Source organism: Scyliorhinus torazame, chromosome 6, assembly GCF_047496885.1.
Source record: "Scyliorhinus torazame isolate Kashiwa2021f chromosome 6, sScyTor2.1, whole genome shotgun sequence".
In the NCBI taxonomy this organism is placed as follows: Eukaryota; Metazoa; Chordata; class Chondrichthyes; order Carcharhiniformes; family Scyliorhinidae; genus Scyliorhinus; species Scyliorhinus torazame.
The window spans coordinates 106749235-106771200 of NC_092712.1; the positions used below are offsets into that span (position 1 = coordinate 106749235).

General features: G+C 45.9%; 1 protein-coding gene across 3 annotated transcripts; it reads left to right on the forward strand.

Annotated features, from left to right (window-relative positions):
• Positions 1 to 8540: 8540 nt before the first annotated feature.
• On the forward strand, positions 8541 to 21966 carry rpp38 (ribonuclease P/MRP 38 subunit). 3 transcript variants are annotated; one of them, XM_072508657.1, is made up of 2 exons: positions 8541 to 8683; positions 16334 to 21966. In XM_072508657.1, exon 2 carries the CDS (start codon positions 16363 to 16365, stop codon positions 17311 to 17313), a length of 951 nt encoding a protein of 316 aa, XP_072364758.1. In that variant the 5' UTR covers positions 8541 to 8683; positions 16334 to 16362; the 3' UTR covers positions 17314 to 21966. The 3 variants fall into 3 exon arrangements, with proteins under 3 accessions (XP_072364758.1, XP_072364757.1, XP_072364759.1); XM_072508656.1 differs by lacking the exon at positions 8541 to 8683 and adding an exon at positions 8763 to 8878; XM_072508658.1 differs by lacking the exon at positions 8541 to 8683 and adding an exon at positions 9612 to 9734.

A 21966-nucleotide genomic window follows, 5' to 3' on the forward strand; every position in this document is an offset into this window, starting at 1 on the left:
CTCCCCCTCCCCTCCCCTCCCCCTTCCCCCTCCCCTCCCCTCCCCCTTTCCCCCTCTCCCCTCCCCCCTCCCCTCCCCCTCCCCTCCCCCCCACCCCCACCCACCCCCTGACAAGGTACTGGCAATAAATGCCATGAAGACCCCAGAGGACAAAAAGGCGGTCCTACCTTTCCTTGGGATGGTACATTTTCTCGGAAAATTCATTCCTAACATGGCATCCCACACCACAGCCCTCCGGCATCTCGTTAAAAGTCCACAGTGTTCCAATGGCTTCCCGCACATCAAGCGGAGTGGCTTGAGCTGAAGGCGAAGCTCACCACAGCCCCAGTACTGGCGTTCTTTGACCCGACCAAGGATACCAAGATATCCACAGATGCAAGACAGGACGGCATTGGTGCAGTGCTCCTCCAGAGAGATGACTCCTCGTCCTGGGCTCCAGTGGCAGATGCATCCAGGGCCATGACTCCGACCGAACAATGGCATGCCCAGATCGAAAAAGAGTGCTTGGCTCTCCTGACAGGATTAGTCAAGTTTCATGACTACGTATACGGTCTGCCAAAGTTCACGGTGGAAACAGACCACAGGCCTTTAGTCCACATAATCCAGAAGGATTTAAATGATATGATACCTCGGCTGCAGCGAATTCTTCTTCTTCTCCGCCGATATGACTTTGAACTTGTTTACATACCGGGTAAGGAGCTGATCATCGCGGATGCCCTATCCCGATCCATCACCACGCCGTGTGAACAGGGCGACTTTATTCACCACATTGAGGCACAGGTACAGTTGTGTGCCAGAAACCTCCCGGCCACTGATGAACGAGTTGTCCAAATACGCGAAGAAACTGCCAAAGATCCTCTACTGCAGCGTGTGATGCAACACCTCGCCCAAGCTTGGCAAAAGGGGCAGTGCCCCAATTTTTCAACGTTAAGGACGAGTTAACGGTTGAGGGGATCCCTCTTAAACTGGATAGAATCGTCATTCCCCAAAGCATGCAAACCATGGTGCTCAGACAGATCCATGAGGGTCACCTTGGGGTCGAGAAATGTCAACGCAGAGCTCGGCAGGCAGTTTACTGGCCTGGCATCAGCCAGGACATTGCCAACATGGTCCTCAACGGCACAACATGCCAGAAATTCCAACCATCCCAGCCCAAGGAAACACTGCCACAGCACGAGATTGTGACCTCACCGTGGTCCAAGGTGGGGATAGACCTCTTTCACTCAAATGGGCATGATTACGTGCTTTTAGTCGACTACTTCTTCAGCTATCCGGAAGTGGTGAAACTGTCGGACCTCCCGTCCAAGTCAGTCATCAAAGCCTGCAAAGAGACGTTTGCAAGGCACGGGAAACCACTCACAGTAATGAGTGACAACGGTCCATGTTTCTACAGCCAAGAGTGATCCGACTTTGCACGAGCCTACCACTTCAGGCATATCACATCCAGTCCCCATTACCCGCAATCAAACGGGAAGGCCGAGAAGGGGGTCCATATTGTCAAGCGGCTGCTTTGCAAGGCTGCAGACCCCGCCTCTGATTTTAACCTGGCGCTGTTGGCATATAGGGCAACCCCTCTGTTGACTGGTTTGGCTCCGGCACAGCTGCTCATGAACCGAAACCTGCGGACGACTGTTCCAGTCATCCATGTTCCAGACCTTGACCACCTCACGGTGCTGCAGAAAGTGCAGCTATCCAGGGACCAGCAGAAGATCACGTATTATGCTCATGCCACTGATCTGCCTGCGCTGGCTCCAGAAGATGTTGTTCGCGTCCAGTTGCCTGAGGGAGGCTGGTCAGCCCCAGCTGTTGTCGTCAGACAGGCTGCCCCCAGGTCTTTTGTTGTTCAAATGGCTGATGGCTCCATTCTACGGCGCAACAGGAGGGTGCTGCGCAAAGTTGCCTGCCCACCACCTGACCGCACTTCTCCGCATGTCATAATGCCGCCTCAAGACATCTCGCACCACGTGGCCACCGATCTGGCAGCAATCCCGCCTGTCCACGAGGCCACCGATCTGGCAACAATCCCGCCTGTCCACGAGGCCACCGATCTGGCAACAATCCCGCCTGTCCACGAGGCCACCGATCTGGCAGCAATCCCGCCTGTCCACGAGGCCACCGATCTGGCAGCAATCCCGCCTGTCCACGAGGCCACCGATCTGGCAACAATCCCGCCTGTCCACGAGGCCACCGATCTGGCAACAATCCCGCCTGTCCACGAGGCCACCGATCTGGCAACAATCCCGCCTGTCCACGAGGCCTCCGATCTGGCAGCAATCCCGCCTGTCCACGAGGCCACCGATCTGGCAACAATCCCGCCTGTCCTCGAGGCCTCCGATCTGGCAGCAATCCCGCCTGTCCAGGTGCTGGCGCCACCCCTCCACCTCTGAGGCGATCAACACAAAGACTGAATCTATAGACTTGAATCCTGTAAATTTTGTTCAGTTTGCTCTGTATCTGCACGATAGACACCTTCCCATGTACATATGTTCATTCACTCACCACTTGTACATAGTCATACATGTATATACAGCCACATTCCAAAATTTATTTCAAAAAGGGGAGATGTCATAATATCCACTCATGTATATAATGAGATGCAGACAGGCAGTGATTGACACACAGGATAACCAATGAACACACACGACACAGAACAACCAATCACCAGACAGGACACTACCACTATAAAACACACAAGGCATTAAGACTCTCCCTTTTCTCACAGGATACAGCTTTCATAGAATTTACAGTGCAGAAGGAGGCCATTCGGCCCATCGAGTCTGCACCGGCTCTTGGAAAGAGCATCCTATCCAAGGTCAACACCTCCACCCTATCCCCATAACCCAGTAACCCCACCCAACACTAAGGGCAATTTTGGACACTAAGGGCAATTTATCATATCCAATCCACCCAACCTGCACATCTTTGGACTGTGGGAGGAAACCGGAGCACCCGGAGGAAACCCACGCACACACGGGGAGGATGTGCAGACTCCGCACAGACAGTGACCCAAGCCGGAATCGAACCTGGGACCCTGGAGCTGTGAAGCAATTGTGCTATCCACAATGCTACCGTGCTGCCCCACTACGGCCAGCTACAGAGATAGAGTGCACAAGGCCGTGAGCACCGTCTCCATGTGACAGAGAGCTAGACTGATCAAGCCAGTCAGAGGTTATCAGTTTAGATTAATAGAATGTCAACCCACAGCAGATTATGTACAGCAACCAGCAGGTTCAATAAAACAGTGTTGGACCCTCTCCTGTGTCGGAAGCCTGTTTCTAGTCTCACTGCATCCAGTTGCAGTCAATGTTAAATCAACTCAAATTACACATCAGCAGGTTCATCCAAATGGAAGGTATGGCCCCTGGGCTGGCCCCAGTTTCTGTCGGAATGACGGCGGCGCCCCCAGGACCGGCGTCCGCGACGGGGTGGGCGCCCAAAAGTCCGACACTGACATGGCTCCTCATCCATTGGTTCTGAAGAAGGCTCCCTTCGGGGAGGAAAGTCCGGCGGCCACTGGCGTTGATCCGGACGCTGCCCTGCCCAAGGTACCGCAGGGGTGCGGGGAAACACTTTTGGACGGAAGGGGTTGCACCCCAAGGCGTGCACCTCCATTCCCTGTAGCTCCTGCACTCCCCGTTCTGCGCTCTCTCGGGACAATACTATTTGAATGGCCTGTTGAAAAGACAATGTTGGCTCAGCTAACAACTTTCTCTGGGTGGCCGCATTGTTAATACCGCAAACCAAACGGTCGCGTAACATTTCTGACAAGGTCTCACCATTGTCACAGTACTCCGCAATCCTGCGTAGCCTGGATAGAAATTCTGCAAGTCATTCTCCTGGGGTCCTCTCAGCGGTATTAAACCGGGATCGCTGGACTATCGTGGACGGGGTTGGGTTGAAATGTTGCCCCACTAAGTTCACAAGTTCATCAAATGTCTTGGTGTCCGGCGCACCCCAAATGTATGCGAGCTGCAGGCGGTGAGCAAAATGACCACCTGGCGCTCGTTTTCGGTGATGTTGTTTGCCTGGAAAAAGTAACGCATCCGTTGTGTGTACTGGTTCCAACTTTCCAGCGCAGCATCAAAAGCATCCAAACATCCATACAGAGGCATGGTGTAATAGAAAAAAACTTCCAACCTGTATCCAACAAAAATCCAGGGAGGTGGCTTCAGCAGCGTAGACAGCTATCCACTTTAACCCTCATCGCCAGTTTTGTGAGGGCCACCGAAGAATCCAGCACGAGTCGAAGGATAGAAAGAAATAACATTTATTTACAATAACCTATATATATATATATATACAACAGCATCAGTAACTCCCTTGCTGCTCACTCCTCTTTAGCTGGTTCCAAACTGGCCAGCTCTATTTATGCAGGGAATCTGCTAATGATTTCTCTGCCCCCCTCATTGGGGAAGATCATACTCCCTAAGCATTGTGTGATTGCCATTAGTCCCCAGCCAGTGGTGAGCAGGCAGGTTATAATAATTCTGTATAAGAAAAGAAAGCACATAGGGCAAATATAAAATACACAATATAAATACATCGACACAGGAATTGGGTGAAGCATACAGGAGTGCAGTACTACTCAGTAGAGAAGATGTGTGACGAGATCAGATCAGTCCATCAGAGGGCTGTTTAGGAGCTAGGTAACAGCGGGGAAGAAGATGTTTTTGAATCTGTTAATGCGTGTTCTCTTGCCTGGATGGAAGAAGTTGGAAGAGTAAGTAAGCTGGGTGGGCGGGGTTATTGGTTATGCTGTCCACTTTTCCCAGGCAGTGGGAGTTGTAGACAGAGTCAATGGATGGGAAACAGGTTTGTGTGATGGACTGGGCGGTGTTCACGACATTATAATTCAAATTTGATTTCACATGAAGTGCAATACCATTTGATTTATTGCCATACAGTGCATCGTACTTTGAGATGTTTTACTGCACTTACAATGACAATATATTTACAAAATATATTTGAATTTTATGTCAAACATCTGAGGAGTTTTCACAGGTTCTAACCCCTTGATGTACAATGGTAGGATAGCCTTACACTTTTATTGCCTTTCCCCATTGAGCCTTTGCAGTGGCAGTTCCAAGCTTTATTGCGTCCCTCAGCAAGTAGTCCTGGAACTTGGCAGTGTAGTCGTCTGCAACATTTGGTTGTGGGCAGCTCTTTTTACTGGAAGACTAACTGGTTGCAGGCAAATCAAGGAGCATATTTTACTGGGCTGATGGACTTCCAGCAGCCGTTGATGTTGACCTCATCCGGAGCAGTTCCATAACACAGGGCTGTGTTATGGAACTACTCGGGATGTACCTCAACAACCTGGACCAGCCGTATAAATACCATGACTACAAGAGCAGGGTAGAGGATTGGAATTCTGCAGCAATTAACTCACCTCCTGACTCACAGATCAGCAATGTAATGGAATACGCTACACTTTTCTGGATTAGTGTGGTTCCAACAGCACACTAGAAGCCCGCCACCAACCATGGCAAAGCAGCCTAATTGATTGGCATCCCATCCACCACCTTAAAGGTTCACTCCCTTGACCACTGAAGCACAGTGGCAGCAGTGTGTATCATCAGCAAGATGCATTGTAGCGATTCACCAAGGCTCTTTCAACAGTACCTTCCAAACCTGCCCCCTCCACCACTTAGAAGGACAAGGGCAGCAAATGCATGGGAAAACCACTACATGCAGGTTCCCCCCCCACAAGAGAGGAGGTGGCGATGGCATAGTGGTGTTGTGAGACCCAGGGTAATGCTCTGGGGACCTAGGATCAAATCCCACCACGGTGGAATTTGAGTGTAATAAAAAATTTGAAATTATAAGTCTAATGATGACCCTGAAACTATTGTTGACTGTTGTAAAAGCCCAATTATGCTGGAGTTACAACCAAGGACTACTTGCATGCCAAGCAGCAAGTACTAGACAGAGCTATGCAATTCCACAACCAACAGATCATCCTTTCTGCAGTCCTGCCACATCCAGTCATGAATGGTGGTGACAATGAAACAAGTCACTGGTGGAGGAGGCTCCACAAATATCCCCATCCTATTAGTGCAAAAGGTAAGGCTGAAGAATTTGCAACTATCTTCAGCCAGAAGTGCTGAGTGGATGATCCATGTCAACCTCCTCCGGAGATCCCCAGCATCACAGAGGTCAGTCTTCAGCCAATTTGATTCACTCCACATGATATCAAGAAACGGCTGACGGCACTGGATTCTGCAAAGGCTCTGACAATATTCCGGCAATAGTACTGAAGACCGGTGTTCCAGAACCTTCTATGCCCCTAGTCAAGGTGTTCCAGTAGAGCTACAACTCTAGCATGGAAATGTTAAATTGCCCAGATATGTTCTGTATACAGGAAGTTGGACAAATCCAACCAGACCAATCAGTCTAATTTTGATCATCAGTAAAGTGATGGAAGGGGTCATCAACAGTGCAATCAGATGTCTGTTGCTTAGCAATAAAATGCTCATTGATGCTGTGTTTGAGTTTCACCAGTGCTCCTCAGTTCCTGATCTCATTACAGCCTTTTCAAACATGGACCATGGACAAAAGAGCAGAATTCCAGGGTTGGTCCGGGGGTGAGGTGGGCAGTGATGGGTGGGATCAGACATTCTGGAGAGGGAGGAGTGTTGGACTGGAGGGAGGGCAGGGGTCAGTCCAGGAGAGGGGGATGTTGGAGTGGGAGGGGGGGTGTCAGTCCAGGAGGAGTGGGATCAGTCTGGAATGGGTTGGTCCAGAGGAGGCGGTCAGACCAGAGCGGGGGTCTATCTGGAAGGAGGGGGAGTCAGTCCAGCTAGGGGTCGGTGGTTCAGGTCAGGCAGGGCTCATCAGGGGGGGTTAGTGTGGTGGGTACCCTGGGGGGGGGGGGGGGGGGGGAAAGAGGGGGTCACGTACGTGTGTGTGTGTGTTTGTTTGGGGGAGGGGCTCTGTGTCAGGCTGGATCTGAAGTTGGAAGTGATTTTTTCCCTCCAACGCATTGAGAGTAACTATCAGGATAAAACTAGCAGAACCATCCAAAGTTAGCAATTTAAATTGCTTCTACGGATGGTTCCTAGTCCTGCGCAATTGTCCAGAGGAAGTTGACACTTCTGGGCAATGGCTGGGTAAACCCTTAGAGGGATTCCCCAGCACAACACTGAGGTACTCCTTAAATCAGTGATCTTCAAAGTCGGGGGCGCGACCCGCGGGTGGGTTGTGGGCGTGTCAGGAGGGTCACGGAGCCGTCCATCGCGGTGCTGCCAATTGCGCAAATTAGCGCGCAACAGCTGGCTTTTAACTATGCCGGATGTGAGCGGCCTTTTTACCATATACAAAAAATGCGGCCGCACTGCGCATGCGTGCCCACTCATCGGTTTTGCGCATGTGCTGTTCGCTCTGCCCGGTTCGGAAGTGCTCGGTTCTTCTGAATGAAGCTAAGGCCGAGTTTCCCCCGGCGACTGGCACCATCGGACCCACCCACTCGCCTGTATCTACAGCGCGCTCATCCTGCACGACGACGAGGTCACTGTCACCGAAGACAAACTCAATGCCCTGATTAAAACAGCTGGTGTGACCATTGTGCCATTCTGGCCTAGTCTGTTTGCCAAGGCATTGGTTATTATTGACGTCAATAGACTGATCTGCAATGTTGGTGCTGGTAGCAGTGCCCCAGCTGCTGCAGCAGTTGTTTCCACCGCTGCCCCTTTTGCTGCTGAAGAAAAAAAGGAAGAGAAGAAACAGGAAGAATCTGAAGAGTCTGACAATGACATGGGTTTGGTCTCTTTGATTAAAAGTGCTGTGCAACAACATTGTTATAATTTACAAAAAATAAACAAATTGAATATAAAAGCAAGCTGCTGCGGCTGAAGACCGCAAATTTGCGCAATCGGAGACGCAGAAGATTTTAAAAAAAATTCTATGTAATCTTCCTGCCTGAGGGAGGCAGAGAGCAGGTCACGGCCCCTGAACGTCACCATCACGTGCTTTGGGCGTGATTGCGATTCCCTCATTTTGTCAGCAGCAAACAAGGTAAGAGAAAATGGTGGGTTGCGAAGATCGGCTGGTGAGGGTCGCGAAGGTCGGCCGGCATGGGTCGCGAAGGTTGTCCGGCGTGGGTCCCGAACGTCAGCTGGCCTGGGTCCCGAAGGTTGGCCAGTTGTTAAAAATGGGTCCCCGGAAAAAAAGTTTGACAAATACTGCCTTCAGTGCTATGCTGGGGAACCAGGAAGTTTATGGAATGCGACTATTTCTCTCCACATGTGCTGCCAGACCTGCTGAGTTTATCCAGCATTTTGTTTTTCTTCAGGAGCACTTCCAACCAAGCTACATCTTGGTGCTTGTTTGAAAGTTCTGGCAATGAGGCATTCTACAAAAAGAATGACTTGAATAATCTGCTGGAGAAGCATCCGACAGGGTCTCCTTTTCTGGCTGGAACCTGGAGGACTTGGTTAAAGGCGGACCACTGGATTTATGGTCAAAGATGTTAAATTTGCATTGGGTGGGTTAAGGTAGCCGCGTGCACACTGTGGCTCTCAGCAGGAGAGTCCAGACTGATTGCACATTCCCAGCAAGTGGATTGGGTTGGATTTGTTGTCACCTCCACTGAGGTACAGTGAAAAGTATTTTTCTGCCAGCAGCTCAACAGATCATGAAGTACATGGAAAGGAATAAAAGAAAATAAATAATAGGGCAACACAAGGTAAGTGGACTTTCTCTCTGCATGTGTGTGTGTGCTGGCCCCTTGGCTTGTTCCCCGCTCTGAGTGTTAAAGAGGAGGCGGGACTCACTCCCGACTGTAACTGCGGTGTGGTCGCTGCGAGCGTGTCTCAGCCTCTGGATGAAAGGTTGTGGGGGCCGGGCTGCGTCTCACTGAGGCAGGAAGGGGCGCTGCATGGTGAGTGAGACACGCTCTTTATCACTAAATAAAACCCGCTGCCCTCGGGCCGATGGTGGTATCGTTCAGCCTCCCGCAGACTCGCAATTCGGTGGCCGTGCTCTGCTCCCCTGTTAAATATTGCACCCACCCCGTTAACGCTCAGCATCTTGTATTACTGCCCCTCACATTGGGGGAGGGGTTTGAGCGAATATGGATCTTCAGGCTGGAAGTGCAAGGCCGGCTTTGTGGAGGGAGGGCGGACGGCTTCTTCTGCCCGTGTCCCCCAGCGCCCGCCACCCGGGCCCCTCCACAGCTGCGTCGCTGCTGGTCCCTCAAGTCGGCACTGCCCCCTGAGAAAGGGATGGGGTGCAGAAGATTGCAAAAACTGAAGGGAACTTGTGTTTTAAATGTTTTTATTTAAAAAAAAAATCAACTTCGCCCTTGGGCTATAAAATAAATACGTATACTCCCATAGCAACCTTTCACGAGGACCGGAAGGCCCAACGCGCTTTTCAGTGGGCGATGTATTTTTCTTTTGTTGAAGTCCATTTTCACTGCTGGAGCCAAGCTACGCACAGCAAGCTCCCATAAACAGCAGTGTAATAATCAGGTTATTTATTTGAGTTGATGTTGAGTTGAAGGATAGGTATTGGCCAAGACACCAAGAAGAACTCCCCTACTCCTCAGACATAGAAACAGTGCCACAAAATATTTGGCATCCACCTGAGGGCATATATAGGGCCTTGGTTTAGTGTCTCACACGAAATACAGCACCTCAGACAGTGTGGGGCTCTCAGTGCCACCCGAATGTTAACCTTGATTTTTGTGCTTAAAGTCCTGGAGTGATGCTTAAAACCATAACTTTCAGCGTCAGGTGAGAGGACTACCATCAGAACCATAGCTGACATACACATTGTATCGTAGGTTACAAGCACATAACAATTAGAAGTTACCGTTGTGATCTAGAGAAAGAATAACTAATGTGTGTACACAGCAACATCTTTCAGATGACTGATGAGCTCCAGGGATCATTTTAGGCAAGGGCATATTTTAGAAATCCGCAATTATTATTATTAAATGATGAGTATAAAAATTTGATTTGATTTATTGTCACATGTACCGAAGTACAGAGAAAAGTATTTTTCTGCGGCCAGGGGAACGTACACAGTAGACAAAAAGAATAATCAACAGAGACGATTGACAAATGGTACATCGACAAACAGTGATTGGTTACAGTGCGGCCTCAAATCTGTAAGAAAACCTAGAAGAACATTGTTAGTAATTATATAAGAAGAGGAAAATAGTTTTAGTATGTCAGAACCCTGATAGGAGATAAAAGAAAAGGGAAAGGGAGAGAGAGCTCGCAGAGAGTCGCCATGCGGCGCGGCGCCATCTTGAATAGAACTCAAGGGAGAAATTAGAATCAGAGTAAACTAGCAAGAAATAGGGAAAAATCCAAGCTTCACCATATAAAATGAATATTATATAAAAATGAAGGATGTAGTTAAAATTCCTTAGTGTATGAGACTGGGAAATTAATGATGGAAAGTGAGCAAATGACAGATGCTGAACAAGTATTGTATCTCTAGCTTCACAGTAGAAGACAAAAAAGCATCCCAAGATTAGTAGAAAATCAAGAGGTAAAATGGAGGATGGAAATTACAGCTATCACTAGAGAATAACAACTGGGAAACTAAAGGATTTAAAGGCTGACAAGTCCCTTGGACCTGATGGCCTGCATCAAGGGTCATAAAAGAAGTGGCTTTCGAGAAAGTGGATATATTAGTTGTAATCTTACAAAAATTCTTAGATCTTGGAAACATCCCCTTTCCAAGAAAGAACAGTACGAAGTCTTACAACACCAGGTTAAAGTCCAACAGGTTTGTTTCGATGTCACTAGCTTTCGGAGCGCTGCTCCTTCCTCAGGTGAATCTCTATTGTATCTCTAGCTTCACAGTAGAAGACATTCACCTGAGGAAGGAGCAGCGCTCCGAAAGCTAGTGACATCGAAACAAACCTGTTGGACTTTAACCTGGTGTTGTAAGACTTTGTACTGTGCTCACCCCAGTCCAACGCCGGCATCTCCACATCCAAGAAAGAAGGGAGACAAGTCAGAAACTATAGTCTAGTTAGCTCAACATCTGTCATTGGAAAATTACTTAAATGCACTATTAAAGAAGTGGTAATAGGACATTTGGAAAATTTATAACACTATCCAACAGTATTAACATGGTTTTATGAAAGGGGAATTATGTTTGAAAATGTATTAGTATTCTTTGAAGATGTAACAAGTGGGATGGATAAAGGGGTACCAGTAAATGTAGGGTATTTGGATTTCCAACAAAGGTTCAATAAAGAAAGGTTTCTGCACGAGAGAAGAACTCATGATGTTGGGGTATAATTGGCTAGCTAACAAGAAACCATGTTGGCTTAAATGGGTCATTTTCAGGTTGGCAAACTAACTAGTGAGGTGCCACAGGAATCGGTGCTTAGGGCCTCAGCTATTTACAATATATAGTAATGAATTTGTGGAATGGACCGAGTATATTGCAGCCAAATTTGCCGCTGATACAAATATAGATAGGAAAGCAAGTTGTGAAAGGGACACTGCACTAGGATTTAGATAGGTTAAGTGACTAAACAAAAATTAGACATGTGGTCTATAATGTTGGAAAATAAAAGATTGCTCATTTTGAAAGGAAGATTAGAAAATTATTTAAATGGAGAGAGATCTGGGTGTCCTTGTACATGAATCACAAGAAATTGCATTGCGGGTACCTTACTTAGCAGGGATATGCTTGCATTAGAAACAGTTCAGACGAGATTCACCACATTGATACCGTGGATGAAGGGGTTAGACAGGGTAGTTGCTGAGAGGTGTTTCCACCATGGCAGAATCTGGATCCAGGGAGCACAATTTAAAAATAAGGGGTCTCCCATTTAAGATAGATTTAGGGAGGAATGTCCTCTCTCGGATGGTCGTTAGTCTTTTGAATTCTCTTCTCCAGACAGCAATGGAGACTGATTATTGAATATGTTCAATGCTGGTTTAGACAGAGTTTTGATTTAAAGGAAGTCGAGGGTTATTGGGGGCAGGCAGGAAAGTGAAGTTAAGGCTAAAATCAGATCAGTTATGATCTTATTGAGTGGCAGATAATGCTTGAGCAGCCACATGGCCCACTCCTGCTCCTATTTCTTATATTCTCATGATCGTATGAACTTTAATGCCCCATTCAAAAGAAGCAGTGCTGCACTGAAATGCCAGCCAAAAGTCTGAGCTCAAGACTCAAATGAGACTTGAACTTACTGCCTCAGACGTGGGTATGCTATTATTGAGCCAGGGCCCTCAATAGGTATGATCAAAGGAGTAAAGGAAGATCTGCAAAAGAAATAGCAGCAGCAGCTGAGAATAACTTTACCCAAAAGCAAGCGGGCAATTATGTCCACAATATATATCGAAGATTTTTGGATGTGGGGCCAAATGTAATATTTTCAGGTTCACGGATGATACGAAGCTAGTGGGGGGGAATGTGTGTTGTGAGGAAGATGTAAAGTGACTACAGGAGGATTTGGACAGACTTAGTGAGTGGGCAAGAACATGGCAGATGGAATATTATGTGAAAAATTGGATTGGATTGGATTTGTTTATTGTCACATGTACCAAGGTACAGTGAAAAATATTTTTCAACGTGTAGCTCAAACAGACCATTTAGTACATGAAAAAAAACAAGGTAATAGGGCAACACAAGTTACACGGTGTAAATACATAGACACAGACATCAGGTGAAGCATACGGGAATGTAGTGTCAGTCAGATCAGTCCATAAGAGGGTTGTTTCAGAATCTGGTAACAGCAGGGAAGAAGTTGTTTTTGAATCTGTTTGTGTGAGTTTTCAGACTTTTGTATCTCCTACCCAATTGGAGAGTTGAAAGAGTGAGTGAACTGAATGGGAGTTTTTTTTTGATTATGCTGCCCGCTTTCGCAAGGCAGCGGTACGTGTAGATAGAGTCAATGGATGAGAGGTGTGTTTGTGTGATAGACTGGGCGGTGTTCACGACTCGCTGAAGTATCTTGCGGTTTTGGGCCGAGCAGTTGCCGTACCAGGCTGTGATGCAGCCAGATAGGATGCTTTCTATGGTGCATCTGTAAAAGTTGGAAAGAGTCAATGTGGACATGCCGAATTTCCTTAATTTCCTGAGGAAGTATAGGCGTTGTTGTGTTTTCTTGGTGGTAGCGCAACATGGATGGACCAGGACAGATTTTTGGTGATGTGCACGCCTAGGAATTTGAAACTGTCAACCATCTCCACCTCGGTCCCGTTGATGCAGACAGGGGTGCATACAGTAATTTGTTTCCTGAAGTCAATGACGAGCTCTTTAGTCTTGCTGGCATTGAGGGAGAGGTTGTTGTCATTACACCACTCCACTAGGCTCTCTACCTCCTTTCTGTATGCACCACATAAAATGTGAGGTAATCCATTTTTGTAGAAGGAACAGTTATGTAGAATGTTTCCTAAATGGTAAGAAATTAGAAAGTGTGGATGTACAAAGGGACCTGGGTGTCTTTGTCCATAAGTCACTGAAGACCAGCATGCAGATGCAGCAAGGTATTAGGAAGGCTAATGGAATCTTAGCCTTTAGTACATGAGGATTTGAGTATAGGAATTGTGAGATCTTGCTTCAATCATGTGAGAGCTTGGCTAGACTGCATCTGGAGTAATGTGTGCAGTTTTCGTCCCCTTACCTCAGAATGGATATTGTTGCTAAAGAGGGAGTGCAACAAATATTCACCAAACTTGCTCCGGGGATGGCAGGACTGTCTTATGAAGAGAGATTGGGCAAAGTGTGCCTCTATTTTCGAAGAATGAGGGATGATCTCATTGAAACCTACGAAATACTTAAAGGAATAGACAATGTAGATGCTGGTAAGATGTTTCCCTTGGTTGGGGAGTCTAGAACAAGGCTGCACAATTTAAAAATAAAGGGGATGCCACTTCGGACCGAGATGAGGAGAAATCTTTTTCCTCAGAGGGTTGTGAATCTTTGGAATTCTCTACCTCAGAGGGCTGTGGATGCTCAGTCATTGAGTATGTTTAAAGAAGAGATTGATAGATTTATGATTAACAATAACGTAAACGGTTATGGGAATGAAGAGTGTAAAAGGCATTGGAGCGTCCAATTAACCCTGATCGTATTGAATGGCGGAGCAGGCCCGATGGGCTGAATATCCTACTGTTCCTATGTGAAAATCTTTAAAATGCAAATAGGCTTGATACTGAGGCCGAGCACAAAGAGGTATTAAGAATGACTACTGCCATGCAGTCACTAGTGAACATGCGAGCAATGTGCTGTTGCCAGACAGAAAAGTAAAATTAATGATTTGGTTCAAATTAAGATGCTTAATCAGGATTGAAACCGAACCTCCCTGGGAATTTAGGGGGCGATTCTCCGAGCCCCACGCCGGGCCGGAGAATCTGAGCAACAGCGCCACGACGCCCCGACACCGGCGCGCGATTCTCCGAGGTGCGGAGAATCGGTGCCGCGCCGCGGGCCACTGGAATCGGCGGGGCCGCCGATTCTCCGGCCCGGATGGGCCGAGCGGGGCCGCTCCGACACGACAGAGTCCCGCCGGCACCGTTCACCCCTGGTCGCTGCCGGCGGGAACTCTGCGGGAACGCTCGGGGGGGTGGCCTGTGGGGGGGGGGGGGAGCTCCCTCACCAGGGGGGCCTCCGATGGTATGTGGCCCGCAATCAGGGCCCACCGATCGGCGGGCCGGCTTCTCGGTCGACGGGCCTCCTTTCCTCCACCGGCAATGTTATATCCCTGCGCCATTTTTGTGCGGGGTGGCCTGGGGGAGGATGGCCACTGCACCTGCGCCAGTTGTCGCCTGCCCAACTGCGCATGCATGGGACCCAAGGCCCCGCCCCTGCAAATCGCACCACGCCCCTGCCAGCACCACGGAGGCCCCAGAATGGGGTCTGGGAACTGCCGCCGACGCTGGAGTAAAACACTCCGGTGTTTCCGCCCTTAGTGTTGAAAAGCTGTTCGGGAGGAGATTTGTGACACACTGAATATAATTATGGGAGTCATTAAATACTGGGATTGTTCCAGAAGATTAGACTGGCTAACATGGATATAATGTGGAGCCAAAACAGACAGACAACTACAGACCTGTTCATTTTACTCTTCTTCAATATAAAATGGAATCAATTGTCAAGACTGAATCAATTGATCATCCACAATAATGACCACGTTCACATTGTTATTAAAGATGAGGATTCTGCTTGACCTTGGAGGTGATGATCCAAATAGATTGTAGTAAGCCCTGTGATGTGGTTACCTTCTTTTCAAAAAGCCTTTTCACAAAAGTTCCTCACAAAAGGCAATAACTAAATTCAAAGCTGTGAAGATTGAAGGTAAATTCCTGGGAATGGGTAGGAAACTGCCTGGAAATTACTAGGTACTCTTGCTAAAGGAGTCATGTTGGGATGGCTGGTGGTGGAAATACCGAGTGGGATGACTCGGCTCACTGCTATCCATTACTATTTCTAATTCAAAAATTGATGAAATTTGTGGATGATACTAGTCTTGGATGGGTAGTCGAATTGGAACAAGCAGCTCCGAAATTAATTGAACAAAATATGTGAGTGGATAGAAGAATGGAAGATAATTTATGTGGTTAAGTGTAAAGAGCAAAATGAAGGAAAGAGGAAATTCATGTAATGTTAAATATGTCCAACCAGCGCAGAGCAATAATGAATAAAGCTCATGTTGAACTGTACAGGGATACATCAGAAGAGGTACTCATCAAGTTCTTCAATAATTAAATAATGCATCTAGTTCTAGCTGTCATGAAATGAGAGATATATTCTTAAGACAGAGCAGAGAAAAGTTAAAGGGGCTGATGTTTCCTTATGGGCATAAGCTATGAAGAGACACTGGAGTATCGTAGATCTTTTCAGCAGAGTGATGATCTTAATACAACATTATTAAGAATTTGGAAAAGCCGCATGTTAAATTAAACTGCAGGGGTACAACAAATAAGAGAGGCAAGTTTAAATCAACAAAGGATTAATTTAGGACCGACATTGGGAAAATTCTTCCGAGTGATCAGAGAAAATATAATCAGAGGCAAAAGCTCATTGTGTCAGAAAATATTAACTCCTTCAGTCATAGAGTTTTGCAGCACAGAAAGAGGCCCTTCAGCCCATTGTATCTGCACCGGCCATCAAGCACCTATCTATTCTAATCCTATTTTCCAGCACTTGGTCCGTAGCCTTGGATGGTATGACGTTTCAAGTTCTCATCTAAATAGTGATTGCACAGTTGCAATTTGTTCTGCATTTCTAGCTCAGCGATTGAGCAGATTGCTGGTAGATAAAGCCATTATCTTTGATGTCAGTTTGCTTAGGTCAAAATATTACCATCTGTTAGTTTGATTGCTTCTCTAATGCACTTTTTTTTAAAAAACAGATCGACAAGTTTTGTACATAAATCAAAACATGGAAAGCCCAGCACAAGTTGCAAAAGGAAAAGGGGTACGGAAAACAAGACCTCCACCTGCTAAAACTTCGTTCAACAATCCTTATATTATAGGTTGGAAACCTTTGGATGGGGAAAGCATAGGCTTCATCCTGCAGAAGTTAAAGCTAACTTTTCAACAGACTGGCTTGTGCAAAGTAGAACCTACTTTGAGGCCCAGGAAACCAAGACGTTCTCGGGGCCCAAAAGATCAAGAAAAGAGGAATATGGAAGGGAATAGTAAAGAAGACCAACAGAAGACTGAGGAGGTCAAGGAAGTGACAGGCGACCATATGATGAACAGGATTCAAGAATCTAAACAAGGATGGACTAATGTGGAACTTCGGAAGCAGTTAGCCATTGGAATCAACGAGGTCACCCGGGCTTTGGAGAAACACACATTGTGTTTGGCTCTGGTGTGTAAGTCGGTGAAACCTTTGATGACTCAACATCTCATTCAGCTGAGTGTGAGTCGGGAGGTACCTGCATGTCAAATTCCTCGCCTAAGTGAAACCGTGGCACCGGTGCTGGGGTTAAAATCTACACTCGCACTGGGATTTAAAAAGAATGCAGAGGCTTTTATTGAGACAGTTAATGCCATTACCTCTCAAGTACCTCCTTTAAATGTTTCGTGGTTACCACAAAGTAAAGTAATTGAGAATGCTGATGGATTGGAGACAAAGGAGCAAGATAGCATCCATGAAATGCCAAAGTCTGAATTAGTGAACACCATGTTTCCACCAAGTCAGAAGCGTAAATTCGATGAAGTAGCATCGAGTGACTTTCCCTTCGAATTGGATAGTGCAAAAAGCAAGAAAATAGGGGTGACATTGCTTCCTTTAAAAATAAAGAAGGTCATTCCAAATCCAAATAAAATTCGGAAGCCAAAAAAGAATAAGAAAATAAACAAACATCGGATGCTGGAAACCTAAAACAAAAATCCAAACTAAATTGAGCAATATAAAAGGGATCAGCAGAAAGCCAAAAAGGAGGGGGAAATCCTTTGACAATGTATTGTGAATTTGGTTTTTTTAATGGATATTTCATGCAAGTGCTCTTTTTTTTTTTAATCATGCAAATTTGAAATTTAAGCTTTCCTTTTTTCACTCTTTTTTTGTGTGATGCGAGCATCGCTGACAAGACCAGTATTTGTTGCCCATCCCTAATTGCCCTCAAAGGTGGTGGTGAGCTGCCTTCCTGAACTGCTGCAGTCCACCTCTATAGGTACTCCCACAATACTGGTGAGAGGGAGTTGCAGGATTTTGATCCACCGATCCTATTTGTACAGTGGATCGATTTTAAAATTGCATTCTTTGATGTTATTACCTACTTGCTTTTCCAGCTGTTGCAGTGTTTTAAAGAATGTAATTTGTTTTCTGCTGAATTTGCTCAATAACACTGATATCATGGCAGAGTATGGAAAACCCGAGTCATGCAGAAGATTAGATCTTTTTAATATCATGATAAATTTGATGAGTGAAACTGCTCTGATGTGTCTCGTGGCTTTCTTAATGTCATTATGTTAATGCTGTATTGTATATCATTATGGATTACTTAGTTTTGACCTTGTTGGAATAGTTTTTAAGAATTAAATATGGTTGTTTTTGAATTTCTTCAAACACACTTTTTGGTTCCTTCCAACCTCATTTCCATTACAAATTGTGAGGTATTAATCTCGGAGTGAGAATGTCTATGCAACTGCTTCCACCTGTTTCACTCCTGCCCTCTAATTACTTCACTGTTTTGCGTGCCTCTCCCCCACATTCCTCATCTTTCATGAAACTTAACTCCTGCACCATGGATTCCCCACTCCCCTCAACTATGTCCCTATCCTGTCCATTACCAAGTCTGGCTCACTTATCACTCAGCCTAATAAAACCTGCAATTTAGAGTTGATTTCTGCAGCGTGGAGCAACACCCTCTTCCAGACTTAATTTCCTTCTTGCATTCTTCATTTTAGGCTCCTGTGCATCCTGCACTTAGCCAAAATTGATGTCAGAGCTTTTAGCCATCTTGGCCCTACTTTCTGGAATTCAACCCCGCTAACTACATTCTGTTTTGGACCAGTCCTCTGTCACACATCCTAACATGTCAAATTTCCTCTTGAATTTGGAGTTGTAGTACAACAATTCAAAAAGTATCTTTGGATGTTTTATCTTGAAGGTATGCGATACACGGGCATGATGTTTGGTCACCAACTTTAAGTACGTGTTGGTTAGTCTGCATAAAGGCGGATTGTGACTTCAGTCAATGAACAACGCTGATTTGATGCTAGAACTGCTGTTTTTCGACACTGTGGTGATGTCAGTGTTACTGAGCAAATTCACTAGGAAACAAATATGGAATTCTTTAAAAACGCAACAGTTGGAAAAACAAGTAGGTAATAGTATCATTGAGCATATCATTTTTAAAGTTCATCCAGTCGACAGACAGAATTGCTGGGTCAAAATCCTGTAACTCCCTAAGAGCACTGGGTGTATTTGTACCAAATGGTTTGCGGTTGTTCAAGAAGGTGCCTCACTAGGCCAATTAGGAATGAGCAGCAAATGCTGGCCTTGTCAATGATTCTCCCATCCCATTTAAAAATTATAAAAAGGAAAGATTGAATTTCAAATCTGCCGTTTCTTAGTTCAGTGAAGGGACATACCCTGCCCCATTTAAAGGGGTCATCAATAAATTGCTGATGAATTTCTACAGGCTGTGTTTGAGTTTGTGGGAGTGCTTCGCACAGAGTTGGGTGAAGTTGACAGGAAGTGGTGCAGCACATTAAGAAGGTCTTGGTTGTGTTCAAGGGTTCTGGTCAGACCACTTGATTGCTGATCATGAATGCTATAGTTACTATTCCCGTAGGTTTTGAGCAGTGACAAGACTTGGAGCAAAGATAGGAAAGAGGAGGGAAGCTGCTGTGAGCAGGAGACTACCCACGTTGGATCTTCTAGAGTATTTATCTTGCCTTCCTCTAAGCAGAGAGAGTTGTAAGTGCGTGCCCACATAATCAGACGCTTATGAAACTCAACAACCTGGCAGCCAGATCTGGAATCTCCGTATGGGGCTGCTAATAGCGGATACGGTGACTGTCAGGAGAGAATTAATTGTGTTGTTGCCGATCAGACTCGAGCAGGCAGAGCTTGTCACGCTCATGGGCTTCCACATGGCTTTGTGGGTTGTGCATCTAAATACTGAGCTGTACCGCTAAAATACCATTTGCCTGCCTCTGTAGGAGATCCGTGACTCTGCTGACCACATGTTGATGAATGCATGCTCTCCCAGAAGCAGTCATGATTGTTTTGTCTGCACCAGTCTGCTGTTCCCTCGGGCAAACAAGAAGGTAGTTCCTGGGCAGCAAGGGCGATTTGCTTAACCCCAGATTCATGATTCTGCTTCATACACCAACCACATGGGGCCAGCATTTGTAAGATGAGAGCCATGATTATGTTGTGATTTGTTTTTTTTTCCATGAAATAACTGGAGAAGTCTGCAGTACGGAACGATCGCTTATTGACCAATGTGTTGGGAGGGCCCAGCTTCAGAGATAGACCTCCAGAGCTGGATGAGAAAGCTGCCATCCTGTGCGAGAAAAGCAGGTTTGTGCTTTGCAGGGCCAATGACACTTCAAGGGCTTTATCTTGATATGAGTAGTTTGCTGGGGCACAGATTTCTGGACTGCTGAGAAATCCTAAAAGCCCCTGTGAGTCAGTCTGAGCCTGCATGGCAACAAACTGGGAATTATAATCTCACTTTGATCTTGCATTGCTAGATATAAACATTGGATGGGATTTTCCAGTTCCACAGACTTACTCAAATTTTCTGTCCCACCCTGGATGAGGATGTCCCTGTCTAGGCTGACAATTATTGTCTATCCCTAATTGAGGTGAGACATTAGACACAACATTATGGATGAGTCTCTAAGTGTTTTAAGGAATCACCCACCACTTCCACTCTAGAAAGGATGGAATCCAAGTTTTATGCAAAGCTCTGCCAAGTTGCAGCTGGACTCCATACTTCAGAACAATGACATCAGGCTTTTTAGTAGTTAATAATCTTTATCATTGTCACAAGTAGGCTTACATTAACACTGCAATGAAGTTACTGTGAAAATCCCCACATTCCTGCGCCTGTTCGGATACACCGAGGAAGAATTCAGAATGTCCAATTCACCCAACAAGCACATCTTTCAGGACTTGTGGGAGGAAACCCACGCAGACACACGGAGAACGTGCAGACTCCGCACAGACAGTGACCCAAGCAGGAATCAAACCTGGGCCTCTGGCGCTGTGAAGCAATAGTGCTACCCACTGCTACCATGCCGACCGTCTGACTGCACAAATGAACAATGACTCCTATTGTTGAAATGAGATATTTTTGTCAAAGCGTTTTGTCTTGTACTCATCGGGACATTTTTAAGAATACAATCCTGACTGGTCAGAATCACTGTTTCATCTGCTATTATGCAGCAACCGCATAAGTGGCATTCACCACCAACAGGATGCTGCTGTCAAGCAAAAATATGTCCTGCCTATCCCACAAATGAGTAATGTGGTACATGAATTTCAGTGCCAGTGTGATGCTAGGTACGTAGGCCATACGTCCCAAAGACTGGTGAATTGTAGTAACAGCATGTCGCTTCTGACATTCACAACAGGCAAGGTATAGACTGCCCAACCAGCCTATGCTTGCAAAACTCAAAACACAGTGTCCAAATGTAGATGCAATTCTGTGAATGGACAACATTTGCTAAATCCTCAATTACAGCCAAAGAACCAATTTAAGATTTAGTTGAGCTTGCAGTGTGGCACATTTGTGTTAACATGGACCAAAGAAGTCTGTGTGTAGGAGGGAATGATTTAATTAAGCTGAGAAACAGTTAATGTAGACCATTTGTCTGGAAGAATTGTAGGGAAAGGAATAAAGTGCTAGATGAATCCATTTGCAAAGAGACTTTCCTGGTTAAATGCTTTAAAAGTAAATAGGCTAGTTTAGGAATTTTCATAGCGGGGACTGGTTTCTTTTTTTAAGCTGTTACATTTCAATGCTGAAAAAGGAACTTCTACAATTTGCCATGGTTTCATAAGTAAACAACCAAAGGTTATAAAGTTTATTTGACCTGAACATGGGGGACCATAGGGAAACATGAAAGATTTTTGTATTTTGGGAAAGTCGAGTTTAAAGTGCTGAGAACAATGGAATCATAATTAAACGGAAGGGGAATTTTAAGGAACGACTTTGCGAGAATTAGTCTTTGGCTGTGTGGAGGTGAGACTCCCAAAACAACTCCAGGCTGGGGGATGGTGCAATTTAAATCAGCCATCCAGTCAAGCCAGAAAGGTCTTGGGCTGCGCAAAGCAGTTGTGTGACTGAAGGTTTCTTGGATTGCCACAGCAGAGTGGAAGCAAATTTGAGTATGCCTTTATTAAAGTGACAGCAGCTTTGCCTCGGGCAATATTACTGGATTTATATAGTTACACATCTATAAGAGCCTGACCAAGTCGGGAGTCTTTTGGGGAGAATGTTTTGAGAGACTAATTTTAACTAATCTTGTGTGATTTAGTTTTATTTTCTTAATAAACCTTTTACTTTTAATCTTA